Raw genomic sequence first — 19,315 nt, 5'->3', positions numbered from 1 at the left:
CTCTACTGCATTATGTGAAGGATATTTATAAAGATTATACCCAGTAAAATTTCTGCTTACAAGGAAATTTACTATTTCATCACAGCTATACTGACATTATGGAATGGAAGGAACAATTAAGAGAAGACCTAGCGGAGGGATGGGGGGGGGAGAGACACCCAGGGAGACCAAGAACCACAAACAAGAGAAAATGAGCATATGTTCTTGGTAGTTGCTATAACAAAATCTGTAGCATTATTAAACATTCTCTTTTTCTTAAAACTACTTCCTAGAGACTATATCATACAAAAGGGGAATTTTATGGTGCAAGGTACAAATATTAATAAGAACAGATCAGCTTTCTGAAGAACGTGGCCAAAAGCCTAGCACTTAGATCTTTTACAGATCTAGCCTTAATGCACTCTCTGGAGCAATGATCCTATTTTCTTTCCATCATCAAGTTCTGAAAGTATATTTTTCATTTGTCTTGTCGTCAGTTAGGAAAGGTGAAGATGTGTATACATTTTGGTTTTCAATTCTCCCATTAAATCAGCTTCTCAGTGCTTCAGTTTCCAAATGCTCCAGAAGAGGTATGGATTGACATTTCTGCCAAAGGACAATTTTTTTGCTCTGTAGTTTTTCCCAGAGTTAATGGAAAAAGTTTACCACTAATCTTTTCAATTCACCTCTAGGGAATTACAAACCAGCAGCAAAAACTCTAAAGGTTGTGCCAAAATTTAAATTACACAAGTCAAAAAAGCTGAAAATTTTCACAAAATGGGTTTTCCTTTTCTTAAAGAAGAGAGAGGGACACTTGGGAGGTCAGATTTAGATTCACACTGTAATAAAACACCTAAAGTTAAGTAACCAAGCTCTGCCAATTCTAATTCCACTAGATCCATACAGAAATTGATCCTGTATAGCGCTGAGTGCCTACTATATGCCCAGAATTTTACCTATATTGTTCATCACCTCTTAAACAACTCAATGAGTTATTATAGCATATACATTTTGTACATCAGCAAAGAACAGCACAATGCAAATTAGTTAGAAGGACTGGTCATGATTCTAACTCCACCCATGTTATGGGAACAAAAGTACCACTTCCTAAAGATTTATGTACAAGTTTGTTTCACTGCAGCAAACAGTTGTTTTTTGTTTTTACTTGTCAAAAAACCCAAATAATTTGGAACACAGCCTGACTGCCTGTCAACAGGGGATGGGCTCCATGAATTCTGATGGATCAATGCCATGGAATAATATGCAGCTTTAAAAGAATGAGTTGGAATTACAGGTGTTGATTAAGGAGGATATATCCATCATAAATGGAAGTTAAGGAAAATATATATGGCACAATATGTTTTTTTCAACTAAAACAAAATCTATTTTTTATTAACGTTTCTATGGATAGAGATAAATGTGGAAGGATGACTATCAAACTGCAATTTCACATGATTTGCTTTTAAGGGTTAACCTGGAAGAAAAGAGAGGGAAAAATTGCATTTGCCTTGCTACAAAAAAAAAAAAAAAAAGTATTACCTTGATAATTTTTAAAAATCCAATAGCATTTATTAATTTCATATTCTTTTCACCACACGAAGTCTCTAGGAAGGATATCAAAAGGCAAAGGTTGATCACAAAATACAATGGGAAGGAAATTCTTAAAATATTCATTTAATGATAATACTAGGATCTTATTAGGTGGACTAGCAATATAGGAGCTAATTTTATATATCTTGGGTACATGCAATCACAGACATAAACCAAAAGTCATACACCCAGACAGACCGTATCTGAATAAACCATATAAAATTTGTTTTTAACACATTCTTTGTAACAACATGCAGAATTTGGTATCATATGAATTGTTAGGATGCTATTGAAAGAGATCATGGCTCGGAATACTTTTATAAGTTCACCATTATACCGTTTCAGTTAAAAGATGATCCCACAACATGGTCTGCAGGGACAGTGATAAAATGAGGAACCAGCCTACTGGCTTTTGGTGTTCCTTTATCTGAAATGTTCTTTCTCTGCTAAAATGCTCTAGCATTTCCCCAAACAGCATCCCATGAACCAAACCTTTCTTGAATTCTCTCTTCCCTATCTTTTCAATCACAACTGCTCTTTCCTATATCCCAATCTCTCAAAGCCATGAACTTTGCTAAGAGATAATTAATATGAGTTAACATATGCTTATTTTTGAATAGATATTAATAATGTTAAAATAATAGTAACTAGAAGGGTATAATAAGCTGTGATTATAATAAACACATACATATGCACCGAACATTACACTTGTATATTTGATAGAAAATGTTTAAAAACAACGACCAACTCAAAAGGCATAATTCCATGGTGAGAATCATGGACACCAGAGATGGGGGGCAGAAAAATATTTTCAAGTAGGTAGAACTTTTTTGCTGACTCCTCACACCTTCACCCCCCAGAGTTAATAACTCTTCCTTTCACTACATGGCATGTAAAGTCTGACTCTAATCTTCTTTTATGGCCTCCTATTCCATCTCCCTCCACATTCATCCCAACCACTTCCAGCATCAGATTCCCTCTTGATGGAAAGCTACTTTCCCTCTTCTTACCTTATGAAAATCTCAAAGTGAAAAGACCCAGCCTACGCCAGTCACCTCTGCCTGTAATCCAGCTTCCCTTATTCTTACAGCATTTTGTTTATACCATTATATTAGCATTTACCACACTTTAGTCACTTTTGTATTAATCTGTCTCCCCCAAGTGTTCTGAAGTCAGGGATCATGCCCATTTCATCTATTTCCCATTTATAAAAACCACCTGGAATGTATGCGATAGGAGATACTCAACAATTTTTTTTGAACAAATGTTGCAGTTATAGTTTCTGTATGAGGTTTTGGCACCTCGATAGCAGAGCTAATGATCTCAACAAGCATAAGACCTCTGAGGGCAGGAACTCAAACTTCTATTTCTGTATTTCCAGTGCCCACAGAGCATGGAGCATCAAAGACCTCAATGGGTAGTTTTGTTGATTTTAATGATGACTTAAATTCCCTAAAGCAAAAATTATCTTACTAATAATCTTTCAAAATAAATAGATGTCACTGCGTTCTGAGCTGGGGGGAGAATCCAAACAAATGAGGACAGTGTGTCCGAATCCCCGCACTGAAAGGAACTCCAGGACAGGGGCATCAGTGAAATTTCTGCTGGCAAAATCCAGTATCTCAAACTCAAAGACTTCAAAAATACGCCCAAACCAACGCTCACCTAACCAAACCAAAACCACACATTATTTATGGAGTGATAACATATTTGATTCTTGCTGCCGGTCAACTACCCAGGATATCTGAAAGAAGCAGTGAACATCCAGCAATGTTATTTTCTTCTTTGTAGTAGCGTCTTTTGTATTAGAGAAAACACGATCATGAAAAGAAAAGAACCGGTTAATTACGAGCAGTGCCCAATGAGCTGTGATGGAGGTGTTATGAATGTGTATCAGTGAAGCCTGATGCGGAAAACAGAAGCATCTGGGCGTGCAGCTTGCAAAGTAATGAGACTGAGGATGTGCTGGCACTGGACTTTGATCGCTTCATCTTGTTCAAGAGCTCTGCTGGGGAAACAAAGGTGAGAGGCACTGACCTCCTTCCCACAGCTGCACAAGCACAAAAAATAGTTAATGGATCAAGGATGGAGGCCCTTCTCTCTTCTGCTGCTCACCAACACACCCCTTTTTCAGAACTGATGGTTCATAGTTGGGGGCCCAGCATAAAGCAGGCTGAGCAAGCTTCTGCCATATGAAGTGTCATGTCTGAACATGTCTACAGTAATTGGCAATTCATTTTCCATCCTGAAAACAGAAACAGGTGTATGCTACCTTCAAAATCCCAATCATAAACCATGCAGAATGTGCCTCTCAGACGGCAGCTTTGTTGAGATCTCTACCAGCGGCAGGCTGGTGGACTTCAGAGTCTCCAATAGGTGGGTGTGGCTCACAAATAGGCATGTGTGTAATCTCAGCAGCACAGGAGAACAAGACGAAGAACAAATGGCAGCACATTAAAAAAAAAAAAAAAAAAAAAAATCCCACCACACAACAGCAGCCCTTAGTCTTTCTTGTGTTAATACTGTAATTGGCAAATAGCTGACTGCTTTGTACTTAAGATCCCTACAAAGAAGCATGTTTAACCTACTGAAAAAGGAGGTGTGAGTCCTTGCAAAGGAGTACAAAGCCAGATGTATCACTGCACAGTATTTCTTGCCAGCTTCATCCAGAAACAGTAGCTGAGGTGACTTTTGAGTGGCGCCAAGAGCAAGAGCTCCCCTTAATGAGCGCATCTATCAATTTGCAAGGGACGCAGCTGATTACCAGCATTTAGACGTACACACTCACAAAAGGAACACGGCAATTTAACTGTTGGCCACTGAATGAGAAAGCACATAAAACAGCTTAAGGCAGCCATGTGAGCAAGCTGGGGATGCTTGGCGACACTTGAACATGGGAACATGTGTGCTTTCGTTTCAACATGTAGGGAAGGGCCAAGATGCAAGCTTTTACAAGTTCTGAAGCATTTTGCCAGGATGTAATACATAGTAGGAACAAACTGCTGCCTAGGATTATTATATTAAAAAGTACCAGTGTTACTGTATAAATGTTTCATTTATAAATACTGCCTTCAAAACCCCTTTATCAAAAATAACTTTCAAAACGTAACCAGGTCCATCTGCAAGACTCTCGGCTAATGAGGAAGAGAGTATATGAGAGGCAAATGTAACTTAGTAAGAAGGAAAACAGACTGATTCTTAAGAAAATAAATAAATAAAATATAGCAAGGTTTACTTCTATATTTCTATAGCATTGAAATATATTGAATGATGAAAAAATACAATTATGGATAAAATTAATAATTGCAAGTTTCTTAAGACTGATTAAATTGAAGAAACTTATTTTACCTCCGACAAATTATAGTTAGAAGTTGGGCACTCCTAATATTTTGGGCATTTTTTTTTCCCTAGGTAAAATTAATTAACAATGAATTTAGGGTGCTTAAAGTATAATTAGCATTTTTTTAAAAAGCACCTATCTTAATTGTTCATATTGTAAAAATTGTTTATGTCTGTATAACTATGATCTAGAAAACAAATACTCCCAGTGCCTCAGAAAGTCTGTGTCCCTTTCCAATCAAATTGCCTTCCCTCCCCATCAACTGTTCTGATTTCTGTCAGTACAGATGAATTTTTCCTATTTTTGCACTTCATATATAGAATCAAACAAATGGAAGCACACAGTATTGTTTTGTGTTTGGCTTCTTTTTGCTTAACATGTTTCTCAGATTCATCCATGTTATTACATGTATCAATAGTTTGTTTTTTTTCTTTTTCTTTTTTTTTTTAAACTCCTGAAGAGTATTCTATTCCACTGTATGAATATACCACAATTGGTTTATCCATTCTCTGGACCATTTGGGTTGTTTCTAGTTTTGACTACTATGAATAAAGCTGATGTGAACATATGTGTACAAATCTTTTTGTGAATGTATATTTTATTTCCTTTGGGATAAATACCTAGGACTAGAATTGCTGAGTCATAGAGCAAATGTATGTTTAAATTTATAAGAAACTGCCAAACTTTTTCCAAAGTGGCTGCCATTTTAGAACTCCACCAGCAAAGGATGAAAATTCTGGCTTCTCCACATCCTGTCAAACAATTAGGACTGTCAGTCCTTCCGGTTTTCAGCATTCCAACATTTTAAATTCACATTTTCCTAATAACTAATGATGTTATTAGCACTTTTCGTGTGCTAATGGCCATCCTTATATCTTCCTTCGAAGTGTCTCTTCAAATCTTTCACCCATTTTATAAATTTTCTTAATGGTGTCTTTAGATGAACAGAAGTTTTAAATTATAGTAAGGACCAAGTTACCAACTTCCGTATTTTGTTTGCTTATGTCTTAAGAAAATTCAAAAGAGCCAGCAATGGGAATCCTTAATAGACTGAAACCATGAGACATCTCATGATAAATTATAATTTCAAATGTGCTATGGAAATGTATGTTTAAGTGCAATTATCCTAGAAGTTCTGCTTTCAATCTTACTACCATGGTTTTATCCCATGCATGGTGAAAGGGCAACCACAGACATCTATAATTATCTGGTTGGAGGCAGGAAGGCCTGATAGTATTTGGAATAGGCTTACCAAACTGTAGAGCGATAAAACATAATTGGATCTTACAATATGGCCAAGCCTATACAACTTCCACAGACCATCCTGACAGCTATCATTTTTATGTGCAGATAATGACTACGATGCAATTTTTAACCATGCTCAAGACTTTAAGAATTAAAAATCTACAACCTAGAACTCTTCCTGGACATTTTAAAATATGGTAGGTTTGTCAGACAATAATTAACTCTAATTGACCCTCCTTACAAGCTTCTCTCTACCTGCAGCTGAGTGGCACTCAAAAAGCAAAATAACTTTTTCTTATCTCTGAAAACATCAAAGGAAAATCAAAAATTATTTTCTACTGGATCTTTAAAATGTAAAGGAACTCGAGTCAGAATGAGCAAGAGGAAAAGATTTCCTACTTCCAGTTAGAAATAGCTTTTGGGAACTATGAGCTATACCGTTAGTTAATGACTCAAATAAGCAAGGATCAGTAGACAAATTCCAAAATACCATGTACTCTAGAAGTCCAAATGTTCTCATTTTAAATACTACGATACAAGGAAAGAAACAAGCTATCATTCTGGCAGAACCTCCATTTATCTAACAGTGTGTAATTAATGTTTCATATAACCATGTAGGGTATGCTAGATTCTTAATGGATTGTATTGATTAAGAAAGAAAGTTCAATGCTAATGTTCTTGTAGGGGAAAACAGAACAATTTGTTATCTCACGTGGAACAAATCATGAATTCAGGATCTTATGGCCACAAACCTAAGGGCTACAAGACTGGTTAGGATCATTTACATGTAACACATAAATAGGTTAAAGTAAAGAAGATGCCCAGAGCAAAGCAAACCAATCCTGACTGCCACAGCTTGGACAGAGACAAGAGTTCTGGGTCCCGGATAGGATGGAGCTAATTGGACTGGACCTTTGGCAGCTTCTGTCACCACTCGCAGTTCCTTTACATACTTATGTTGACATTGACGTGAGGAGGAAGTGGCTGCAGCAACCGTCTCTTGACCTTGTGAACAAGTGCAGATGTTCATGTGATGGCTGCAGTTTGTGTCCTTTTTGTGAAACAGACCATACTATCTGTGGTTTACACTCGCGCACCTGCCCTGTATTCCAATCAACTTTGCCACCCTGCCCCGCCCCTTTCTGCAGACACTTCTGGATTGAGTGGAACACTGTGAGGGACAGTTTAGGAAGCAGAGAAAAGGTGCAGACAAAAAGCTTACTCCCATGTGGTGTTAATGTTTCTTGCCATTTACTTCTGTTCCCTCAGAAGATAGCGTATAGATTCAATATAGAGATCCAAACCAAGGAACAAAAAGAAACTAAGTAACTTAGATCTGATTGGAAGGGCTCAAATCTTAAAGGAATTTAAAAAAACTTTAATCACCTAAGGTTTCTTTACGAATCTAACCAATTTTAAATGCCTATCATATGAAATGTTGTCAAATACTGGTGTATTCCAAAACAGATCTCACTTTACTTGGAACTAATTTGTGGTTGGAGGTGGGTGGGATGTGGGGGATGAAAAGGGAGACAGACTCATAACTTGACAGGTGGCAGACTGTCCTGTACATATCCCCTGAGGAAGTACCGAAGGGCTGCCACACCATCCAGAACATACTTAAAATGGCAGCCAGCACCTTTAGAACTGAGTAAAACCACCGTTTACAACCATTTTTAGATGAGGCTCAATGACAACTTTCTTTTTTTCCTTCTTTTTTAACTTTTAAACCTTCTCAGCTTGGATGCCCTAAAGAGAGTGGCGGTTATAATTTACATTTTACAGATGGAAGAGACAAGCCAAAGATGTAATAAATAACCTGCCTGAGGAATTAGTTGTTCTAAACAACCAAGACTATGTTTCAGCCAAATGTGTATTTGCCATTAGCTTCATATACAAAGTATATTCTTCAGCTCATAAACATTGTTTCTCAATTTCAGAATGGAAATCCTCTGCCAGCAACACTGACAAACTCCAGAGGGTTTGAGACACCCTGCCAGTTGACACAGGGGAGCTGATGTTTTTTAAAAAACAATAAATAACCTTAAAACCTATTGAAACCGAGTTTATACACAAAGGGTACAGGTATATTGACTTTATCTAGAATTTTGCCTCTTCAGTTACTAAATCTCTTACTGAATAATCAAGATGTTACTTGGCTCTGAGGACCCTAGGGAATAAAATGTCACCAGTGCAGCTGCCATGCTCCCTGCTCACAGCCTTTCAAATTAAAAAAAGGGGAAGGAGGACCCAATACAAATGCAGAATTTAATTAGTTAGTAAAAGCCCAAATCCTTGCTCAAAGCCCTGTTCTTCCTGCAATATCACATTCTTTTCTTCTTGTGTAAACTTTTCATTATGAAGGAGACATCTTTATAATACAATAACTCTAGTTATAATGTAACTGCTGGTAACATAACTCCTGCATTAGAAAAGACAGCATGTTCAAGTAATGTTGTTTTAATACAATTTGTGTTCAGCAGAAGCCAAGTCAACTTGGTCATTTAGAATTTGATCAATGTGAATTAGTGTCTTACTGAGATAAACCATTTGATCATTTAGAAATTGATCCATGAGAATCAGAGATAGAACATTTATCATGTACATTTGGTCTATCAGAGCCATTCACGCAGCACTAAAGTAGGTTATAAACAGACATCAATAAGTGTTAGAGACGATGTGCAGGGTACCTGTCAGCTGCAGATACAAATACATGTACAACAGTATATAATTTTAAGCCTTTTGATAAGGCCAGCTATTCAATAAGGCAGCTGGAGTCACCGAAAAATTGCTGGAACTCCACTTTGGAGAAACCAAAGAGAAAGAGAAGCACAGCAAAACTGAACAGCTCAAACTTTTGAAATAAGTTTTAATTAAAAGTAAGAGGTAAGTAACATAAATTTACTTGGCTACACTTCTAGAAAAGTTTTAAGACTATTAATCAGGGTAAACTTTGTACCTGCAGTACAATTAGTTCTATTAATCTAATATTTCCAAATTGAAGTCACACTGACATTCAGGCACACTGGCTTACTCATCTAACAGAATTATAAATTTGCCAGTCAAAACCTTATTTAATTATTTTACAGCCAATTAAGCAGGATCTTTAAACACTGTTGCTTAAAACTGTCCATGATCCCATGTGTAATTACAGAGAACATGAGAAACACCTGCTGATACCACCGGCATGTAATCCTCAGCTTCACTAATTCATTTCCAGTATAGCTATTAAAATCATCCACCCAAAAGAAACAAAACAGGACTGCTGGTGCAGAGGAGCAGAATTTGCCACCCCAAGACATGTCTCTCTGGCATAAGGATTATTTTTGGTTGATGATTTTTAAGAAACTGCCAACACGTGAGAAGCTCTGCAAACCAAAGAGAAGTGACCCTTTTGCAGGAGATACTGACATGTCTAAAGAAATCCTCCATTTGCAGGGGCGTCTCTCTTGCGGTATCAGGAAGAGAGGATGACTCAACCTCTAGAAACTCTCACCAGTGGAGAAGAGGATGACTTAGGTCTGCATAACAACCTTACCCTTGTTTACTGTGCTCCCATAACTGATTCTGTATCTCCGAAATCTTTTGTCTTTTGCTGAAGGTGCTATTTAAGGTGATGGTTCTGGCCATTTTGGAGAGTTACTCACTTACTCCAGGTCTCTCTCATGTATACACATTACTACACTTGGAGTTGTTTTCTCCTGTTAATTGGTTTTAAATCAATTTAATTATTTGACCAGCCAAAGATCCTAGATGAAGGGAAAACTTTTCCACCCCTACATCAAAGTGAAAAACCTAATAAAACCAAAAACATTTTAAAGTTAAAGCATTTTACATTGAAGAAAACTTTGAATATAAGGTAATACTTACAAAACCCATTTTATCTCTAAGAGTTTTGCATAGCATTCCTCAGATACTCTAAAATCACCTAAACTTCTTCCACAGGGTAACTAATCTTTTAATACCTTGTAAGGATAACCCAGGCTTCTTCCATGAGCCTAAATTTGTAAGTCAGGTTTCAACAACTTCGTTCAAGGATAAAAGTGAAAACCCTTCTAAAGTAGAGCACACAAAGGAGTATTACTAGTATTCATGTACAATCTCACAGAATCATACTCCTTTACAAGTGCTTCATCTTCCAACAAAACTGAAGCCAAGCTGAAATGTTACACCTTTAACGAAAGGAGTCCAAAAACATTTTCAACAGACCTATGTCACTTCCCACATTCATACTTTCTCCTTTAGGGAAGGTGGAAACGGTCCACTTTGTTATCTACGACAGCATGGGAAAGAAATATCAATTGTCTTTAAAATGCTTTTCATTTATTTGATATTGTATTGTCTTCACAAGGTTTCCATTGCCTTCAGAATATTCTATATTTCTTTGATATGTGCTTAACATTTGTTTTTTTATTTAAAAAAACCTCATATGTACAAAATACACTGGTAATAATGCTTCCTTTTTGCAGATGTGGTACACAGGATCTAATCCACCCAAGGAGGTCTGATTCTGACAGTGATCAAGAGATAGAGCCCCTGCAGCTCTCTCCCTGTTCTCTGCCACATCCCTCACCGCACCCTCCCCGTACCCACAGCTTCATCCCTTGTCTTTGGTTGGGCTGAGAGCTCCCAGAGGATAAGAACTCTTTCTATTGTTTTTTTGTTTGTTTTCAGAGAGGGGTTTAACATCAGGTAGATTTTGTCTGGAAACAAATACAGAAATTTCTCCTATGGTGCACAGTCATATACCTTGAGTTGGACATCATAATAAAATAATATCATCACAATATATATAACAATAAAATCAAATATTCAGAGCATTTATCTTGTGCTAGACCTGTGCTAAGTACCATCAATGCAACATTTAATATAGTATTTTGTTTAATTAATTACCTATCAGGTGAAGAATAAGGGTTAACACAGGGAATACTTCTCTACATGACATGGTACCAGCATCTTGAAACTAAGAACCAGCACCATAAATTGCTCTATTTAACAGATAACACCAGAGTGATGAAAGCAATTGGAACTGCTAACAGTGATTGTTTCTAGTTGGACTGGGAAAAGTTAAGGTTATCTTTTGAATAAAAGCTAGATGTAAAAAATTGCTGGATCTGCTAAGGGATTTGGGTTTTACAGCTAAAACGTTAAAGCTATTGTGGGGTAAAAGTTCTTGCAGGAAAATAAGCAGCATACATTCTTAATTTCCAAACTGTTTAATTCCTACTGAAAAAAAACGTAAATAATATTTTTAATAACTTATTAGGGACACAATTATCCCATGATAATAGAACTACCTTGGGATTTTTCAAAAGCTCTTTATTTTTTTTTTTTTTAAAGATTTTATTTATTTATTTGAGAGAGAGAAAGAGAGAAAGAGCATGAGAGGGGATAGGGTCAGAGGGAGAAGCAGACTCCCTGCCGAGCAGGGAGCCCGATGCAGGACTCGATCCCGGGACTCCAGGATCATGACCTGAGCCGAAGGCAGTCGCTTAACCAACTGAGCCCACCCAGGCGCCCCTCAAAAGCTCTTTATTTTAAAATTCTGTCTTCCTCCTGCGCTCTGATCGACTCCCGAGTTCCATACTGGTAAGATCCTACCTGTTTCCTCATAGCTGTATATTCACAACTCAGAGGGCATGTCACGGAGGAGCCCTCTGAATGAATGAGGTGCTGATTAAATAGGGGGGAAAATGCCATTAAATCTAAAATGTTTTAATGGTTTCCTGCCAAAACTATAAACTGAAGGACTAAAGTATGAGTTAATGTTTAAGCATCCCTAAAATAATTCCATTAGCTATCCTGGCAAGACGCATCGATGTGACTGGTGTTTATCATGTCTGGCTTCAAGTGCTCTCAGCTTTCCTTCTCTTTACAGTCATTCTGTGTGACCCCCATCAGGTGTATAATACCGCCCTTGAAACTGCAATTTAAAAAGCTTCCATCTTCGGGCGTCTGCCTTCGGCTCAGGTCATGATCTCAGGGTCCTAGGATCGAGCCCCACGTCGGGCTCCCTGCTCGGCGGGAAGCCTGCTTCTTCCTCTCCCTCTACTGTTCTCCCTGCTTGTGCTCTCTCGTGCTCTCTGTCAAATAAATAAATAAAATCTTAAAAAAAAAATAAAAAAATAAAAAGCTTCCATCTCCTGTAACCAAGATGCATCCAAATGAAATCTCCCATCAGATAAAATTAATTAAATCCTCCTCAAAGTCCTTCTGAGCCTGTTGTCTAAGGGGGACTGCTGAGATCAGCTCTGTCATGAAAGGAAAAGGATATAGTATACTGCCTTGCAAAAGATTAAAGCTGCCATGATTACCTGGGATGGCCAAATCTGTAAGGAGAAACAAAGTTCCACTGAGTAATTTCACGGCCTTCAAAGATGGTAAGTATCTCTTAGAGCCAAGGCACTATTACTCCCTAGGTGTGAAGCTAAGAACCTCACTACAAATCAAAAATACAATATTCTAGGAAGCTCAGTCTAGCAGATAGTACTGAAAAAAATAATAATATAATGAAAGCCACTCTCTTGAAAAGCTAGCTCTTAAAACTCCCTCATAGTATGTAAAAACCTGGAGTTTTGTTTGTACTACACTTAGTCAAACTGCAAATTCTGAGGGCAGAGTCCCCAAGACTGTCCTCACCCTGACATCATCTGCCAGGTTAAAGGGTTCCCAAAACCACTCTAACCTTTAATAATTCACCAAAAGGACTCACAGAACTCACAGAAAGCCATTAAACTCACAGTTATGGCTTATTATGGGAAATGATACGGAGAACCAGACAAATGAAGAGATATATAGGACTGAGTATGGGAGAGTTCCAGATGCAAAGTTTCCACTGTCCTCAAGATGTTCTACTCTCCTGGCAGCAACCTGTGATAATATGCACAGAGTATTATCAACTGAGGAAGCCTACCCAAATTCCAGTGTCCAGGGTTTCACTGGTATATGGGTTTGTTTGACAAGCTGCCCATGTGGCTGAATTCAGTCTCCAGTACCACTTCCCTGGAGGCTGGGCTGACACCACATGGCCCAAAGGGCCCATCATGACTAATGAGACACTTTCATCACTCAGGAAATTCCAAGGGGTGAGAGGTTACCTCTCCCAGAAGATGAGTATAAAGACTAGACCTCTCTTTGGGAAAGGCCAAATTCTCTACTACACCAGGTGAGAGCAGAATTAAAGAATAATATCTTCTAAAGGTAAGAGAGAATGAAGCTGCTGAGGCTCTGATTAAAACGAAGTCTAACCTACAGAGCCATGTTGTCTTGGAGAAAGTAAGTCAGCAGGACCTTTAGTTTTGAGTTCCATGTACCCTCTCATTTGCCAGCAGGCTAGCCCAGGTTGAATGACATGGCAGGTGCACGGGCTTTCAGAAGAGTGATTCTTTTCATCTCAAACCAGATTTAACTGTAAAAATCCAGCTTCCACCAATTTTCCAATCTGCTAACCCTCTATTTCTGTTTCTCCCCGGCCCTTCTATCCAGGTGTTATGGGCTGAATTGGGCTCCCCCTCTCCCAAATTCATATGTTGAAGACCTAATGACTGGTATCAGAAAGTGTATTTGGACAAAGGGCTCTCAAAGAGATAATTAAATTAAAATGAAGTCATCAGGGTGAGCCCTAATCCAATGGGATTCCTAAGAAAAGGAGATTAAGACGCAGATGCAGAGAGGCAGACATTGTGAAGACACAGGGAGAAGACGGCCTCCTGCAAGCCAAGCAGAGTGGCCTCAGGGGAAGCCAACCCTGCTGGTGCCCTGATCGCAGACGGCCAGCCTCCAGAACTGCGAGAAAATCAATCTCTGTTAGACCACTCGGTCTGCAGGACTTTGTTAGGCAGCCCTAGCCAACGAACACACCAGTCATTCGCTAATTCCTACCTAATCTTCCAATGACTTGTTTGCACCCATCTCTTTCTTTTCTCTGTCGCTTACAGGCTAACTGTTCCTCATGCCTCCAAATCAAATGCCTCACATCCACTGTTAGAGACTACTATTACTCAAGCAGCACAGAAATCAGGGCATTTACCTGGTCAAAGACCTTCCAAAAACTTCTTGCTAAATGAAGACCAACTTTTTAGCCCAATAGTTAACGATGACCCCTACTGACCTTTCCAACTTTGTCTTGCACTAGAATCCCTCTGAGTCAAACCACTGATCTGAACTAATTTCTCACCCACCAACTAGAGAGCATGATTTTCCTTCTGAATACTTTTCCTTTCCATCTACTCAGTACTCCTCTCCTAGCCGCAACTAAATTAGTATCTTCTTTAGGAGAACTTCACAGATCATTCTAGTCAGAACTGACCTCCTTTGATTTACCTTAAAATTTAGTTATTTGAATAACTGTCCTCTTACCATGAAGAAATACCCAGGGTACCTAGTCAAAAATTCTCATGGTACAAAGACAAAAAAGTTAACGAATGTTACTTTATCATTAGGGAGAAAGATAAACATATAACTTAAAAATTATGTATGTAGAGCACCTTTTAAAATCAAGTCCAGGGGCGCCTGGGTGGCTCAGTTGGTTAAGCGACTGCCTTCGGCTCAGGTCATGATCCCGGAGTCCTGGGATCGAGTCCCACATCGGGCTCCCAGCTCAGCGGGGAGCCTGCTTCTCCCTCAGACCCTCTCCCCTCTCATGCTGTTTCTCTCTCTCTCAAATAAATAAATAAATAAATAAATAAATAAATAAATAAATATCTTAAAAAAAAATCAAGTCCATATCCAATTTTATATCTAAATAAGATAGCATGTCAACCTTTAAGAGTGAGATCTGTGGTCCATTCTCAGAAGGTCTTTCCCTGCTGCCCCTAAAAAGAGAATTCACTAACAAAGACTGGAGGTCTGTTTAAATATACCTCAAACCATCTTTAAATTAAAAAAAAAAAAATCATCTTTTTAAAACATCAACATTAAAAGAACACTAATATCCATTACCACACAAATTGTACCACAGCAAAAAGTAGTAACATTACACCTTAGGTTTAATCATTTTATCAAATGCTTATAAACATGCACCAAGAAGGAGGTCAGAGCCCAGTGCAATCTTTCAACAAAACCTGTCACAGCACCTTTTTTTGCTTCACTAATTTGCACATGTGCTATAACAGGGGTTACACAATAGAGCTATTTATACTCTCAGGAAAATTCTGAATGACGTCTTCTTACTTAGCCTGAGAACTGGCAGCAAAGGGAAAGTACAGGGCTATGGGTCATGGACACGTTGATCCATCAACTACAGAACATTCATTTAAACATTCCAAGGATTAACAGAGGCAGCGATTCAACATCACCTTCATAATCAAGGGCAAGGTAAAGTCTGTGATTTAAATGCTTTCAAGGTACATGTGAAGAAATGAAAACAGCTTAAACAGGAGAAGAGTGGATACTCAAATTTGGACATGCCCGTCATTTTATTACATAAAAGTGAATGGTCTCTATGTTTCTGTTATTAACAGCAATTTCATATCACCTTCATAATCAAGGGCATCCTATCTTATGTAGTATGATTCCAAATGAAAATTCTATTACCACTGCTTTCAATTTTCCCTTAACTTCATAAAATTGAGTTGCAAACAAGCTTTCATCAAAGGTTCTTTCCTTGTGTTTGAATTCCACTAATGGCAGATAATGTGGATACGCCTCAACTGCCCAAACACACTTCCAAGAATTCCAGAGGGCTACACAACAAACTATCTTCTGTGCAAAAAGCAATAAAGTTGTACTTGCATCTTGTCAAGAACAGTAAATAATTATAATAGTGTTAAAAACTTACTTGAACTTTGCTTCCACCTCTTCAGCAGCTTTCTGATATTGTTCAGTGGTGACTTTGTAGAATTCTGAGCTCTGTGGACAAAGATTGATAGTAGAGTTTTCACTGTCCAAGAGGACAAAATGTGTGCAGGGCTTACAATGACAAAAAATACATAAAATCTTTGTTCCGCCATTCAAGCAAAAGGACAAAGATTTCTTCCAAAAGTGGCATAGCAACTTCTAAAAATGCATGTAAAGGTGTCCATTTAAATAACAGTATGTCTGCTGGCATACAAGTTATAATTAAAATAAACTTTCATGGTTAAAATGCATCATTATTGGATCCCATGAGAAGATTCTTAACATATTTTGCCTACTATTCCAATGTTCTACCTAGGATATTCAAGGTTCATTTTTTTTTAACATGGTATTTTTGTCCTTGAGATGGATTCTTTATGGAGTAGAATGTGTTCTATCACCTCCATATGACCGCAAGAGCATCAACATTTATAACAAATTAATCAGTAAGAACAGAGGACGGATTTAGGTAATTTTTACACCAAAAAAAAAAAAAAAGTTTCCACTATTACATAAATGAACATAAATCAAGTTGTAATAGGAAGGTAATGCCTTTCCTGAGGCAGAAAAATTTAAAACTGTCTATTCTGGCTGGCTACTTTGAAACCTGTCTTACTGCAGGGGGTAGCCTAAATGACCCCAGGAACCTTTAGACTCAATGAAATATCCTGCAAAATGTGTCCCAGTACAAAAGAACACTACACAATACAGTGGTCTATTGTGCACCTTCAATCCCTAATCACTCAGGTTTCACAAGCATGACTTGGGGTAGTTTATTTTTTAATAAATCATTGTTGGTTGAGGAGAAAATGAAAATGAAATCCTCTTCACATCAGTGACCCCTTTGCATTTAACAATCTGGGTTGCCCAATGACAGTCACATCCAGGTTTGTTGGATGTAGATAAAATCAATAGGTATGTGATTAGACAGCAGACTCAGGGTGGCTGGAGCAGTGGACAGGTCACCATTTGAGATGATGAATGGCTCTCTATCAACCTAGAGTCCCCTACGATGCTAACATTTACTATAATCTTATTTGGGCTGCGATTTATCTTTCTTGCACCTGATCAATAAAGATGAACAGAACAGTTGTAAGGATCGATTGTAATTTTTTATCATTTTCAAGCACGAAGGTGCATTTTTGACATGAAGACAATATTCTAAGTATACTGCTTCTGCATTTTTTAAAATTACAATTTGAGTGACCAACTTCCTCAGTCTATATGCCGAGAGGTTTTTTTTAATTCATCTGTAGGTCTCAAGCTACCAAAAGGCCATTTGTCTTCTCAGATATTTTAACTTGAGATTGTGTCACACCTTCCTTTCAGTTTTACTTGTAAGATTTTTCTTTCCATTAAAATACACACCAGTCACAACATGCTCTTTTGCAATGTTTGGCTTAAGCTTTTTTGTGAACCCTTCCAACAAAGAGGCAGTAAAAAGGCAGTTACTAATCTACCAGTAACACTGATGAGAAACTCCCCATACTACTATGATAAACTGTCAAGTGGGCACTATGTTACTGAATTACCTGTTAAAATTCTCGTGAAGCAATAACATCTTGATTAATACTTTCAATTATTTTAAGCATTGAAACTAATGTCCAGACAGAGCCAGGACTAGGTTGAAAGATCTGCTTTCTGGTTCTGTTCTGCGACCCTGAGCAAGTCCTTCAAACTCCCTCAGCTTCCTTTCCACTGTTCCTAACCTGTAAAATATGGATGATACTAGCCCTGCCTATCTCTGCCAAAGCGGCTACAGAAATCCAACAAGATGGGCACCAGAGCTGTGAAACCTGTTAAGTGCTTTTGCAGAGTAAGAGCAACAATGTACAAATACCCAGTATTTATCTATTCTCCTGCTGGCAAGCATATTGAGAATAAAACAGTCTTGGAGGAAAAAACTAATTTCAGCAAAACTAATTCTGGGTACAAATTCGAAATGATCAAAGGCAAATAGTAAATTTTTTTTTTTTTAAGATTTTATTTATCTACTTGACAGAGAGAGAGAGACAGCTAGAGAGGGAACACAAGCAGGGGGAGCGGGAGAGGGAGAAGCAGGCTCCTGGCTGAGCGGGGCTTGATCCCAGGACTCTGGGATCATGACCTGAGCCAAAGGCAGACGCTTAACGACTGAGCCACCCAGGTGCCCCAATGGTAAGCTTTCTAACAAGAATGATGCACAAAAGAGTTCTGTCATACAATAAGTTACCAAATGCAGGTAAAATTATTACTAACTTTATCGAAGTTTCCCTAGGATGTTAAACACATATACACACAAAAAAACCACGTACCTGTGTTGTCTGCAATCTTAGCTTTTAACTTCTCAAGTTAAAGTTTTAGGCTTTATTTATGCCCTATATTTCCACCTCAGTGGCCAGATTCCCACATTGTATAAATCTTTCTAACAGAGAAAAAGCTCCAGAAGGCAACAACATGTAACAACTAAGGGAATAAACACAAATATGCCCAAGATCTGTATGTAGACAGTGTTTAATTCACGTAAGTATTTACTTACTTATTCAACAAAATTAGATACTTATTATCCCAATAATGTTCATCTTGGGGAAATAGATCGTCAAGAAGCTTTCCATCTGATGTAAGAGAAAAGAGAAATACTCATATGGAAAGGTCACAAATACTGAGTTAAAAGTTGTGGATAGTGTTACTGGAGTTCAGAAACAGTAATTTTGGTCTCAATTTTGGTCTCAGAAAATACTTTTAAAAATCAACAACCATAAATAAAAAAACATTCTCAATATGCTTGCCAGCAGGAGATTGAATAAATACTGGGTATTCATACAGTGGAAATCTACATAGTGATGAAAAAGAATGAATTAGACATACATGTGGAGCAAAAAAACCAGCAAGTTCTAGATATGATATCACAGAGTGTAATTTATGTCAAGTTTGGAAAAATGCAAAATAACAAAATAGGATTCTTAAATAGCAAATTCCACTGATTATCTCCAAGTGGTAGCAGTTTGGTGGTGGCAGTAGGAGATGAAGGGGCAGAATAACACAAAGAAAGGAAACACAGTGGGTCTTCACTGCCTTGCTATATTTCTTAAAATGAAGTGTTCTGGGACGCCTGGGTGGCTCAGTTGGTTAAGCAACTGTCTTCGGCTCAGGTCATGATCCTGGAGTCCCGGGATCGAGTCCCACATCAGGCTCCCTGCTCGGCAGGGAGTCTGCTTCTCCCTCTGACCCTCCCCCCTCTCATGCTCTCTCTCTCTCTCATTCTCTCTCTGAAATAAATAAATAAAAATATTTTTTAAAAAATGAAGTGTTCTAAAATGAGGTGTATACAGCTATTTATTACACTGG

At 38.0% G+C, this 19,315-nt stretch overlaps 1 protein-coding gene across 5 annotated transcripts in view; it reads right to left on the bottom strand.

Annotated features, from left to right (window-relative positions):
• CHCHD3 (coiled-coil-helix-coiled-coil-helix domain containing 3) overlaps window positions 1-19,315 on the bottom strand; it is a 274,616-nt gene that overhangs the window by 36,505 nt on the left and 218,796 nt on the right. For 3 of the 5 annotated variants that reach the window (XM_045864249.3, XM_045864248.3, XM_045864247.3), the window contains exon 6: window positions 15,933-16,003. In XM_045864249.3, the coding sequence (XP_045720205.1) occupies window positions 15,933-16,003 (71 nt within the window). Of the gene's footprint in view, window positions 1-1,518; window positions 12,238-15,932; window positions 16,004-19,315 lie in introns of all 5 variants that reach the window. The other 2 variants (XR_010406367.1, XR_010406368.1) reach the window with 1 other exon arrangement.

The sequence above is a fragment of the Mirounga angustirostris genome, unplaced genomic scaffold (assembly GCF_029215605.1).
Source record: "Mirounga angustirostris isolate CCGP_5_RB_7025 unplaced genomic scaffold, mMirAng1.0.hap1 SCAF_12, whole genome shotgun sequence".
Lineage (NCBI taxonomy): Eukaryota > Metazoa > Chordata > Mammalia > Carnivora > Phocidae > Mirounga > Mirounga angustirostris.
This window is presented reverse-complemented; position numbering and strand designations above follow the sequence as displayed.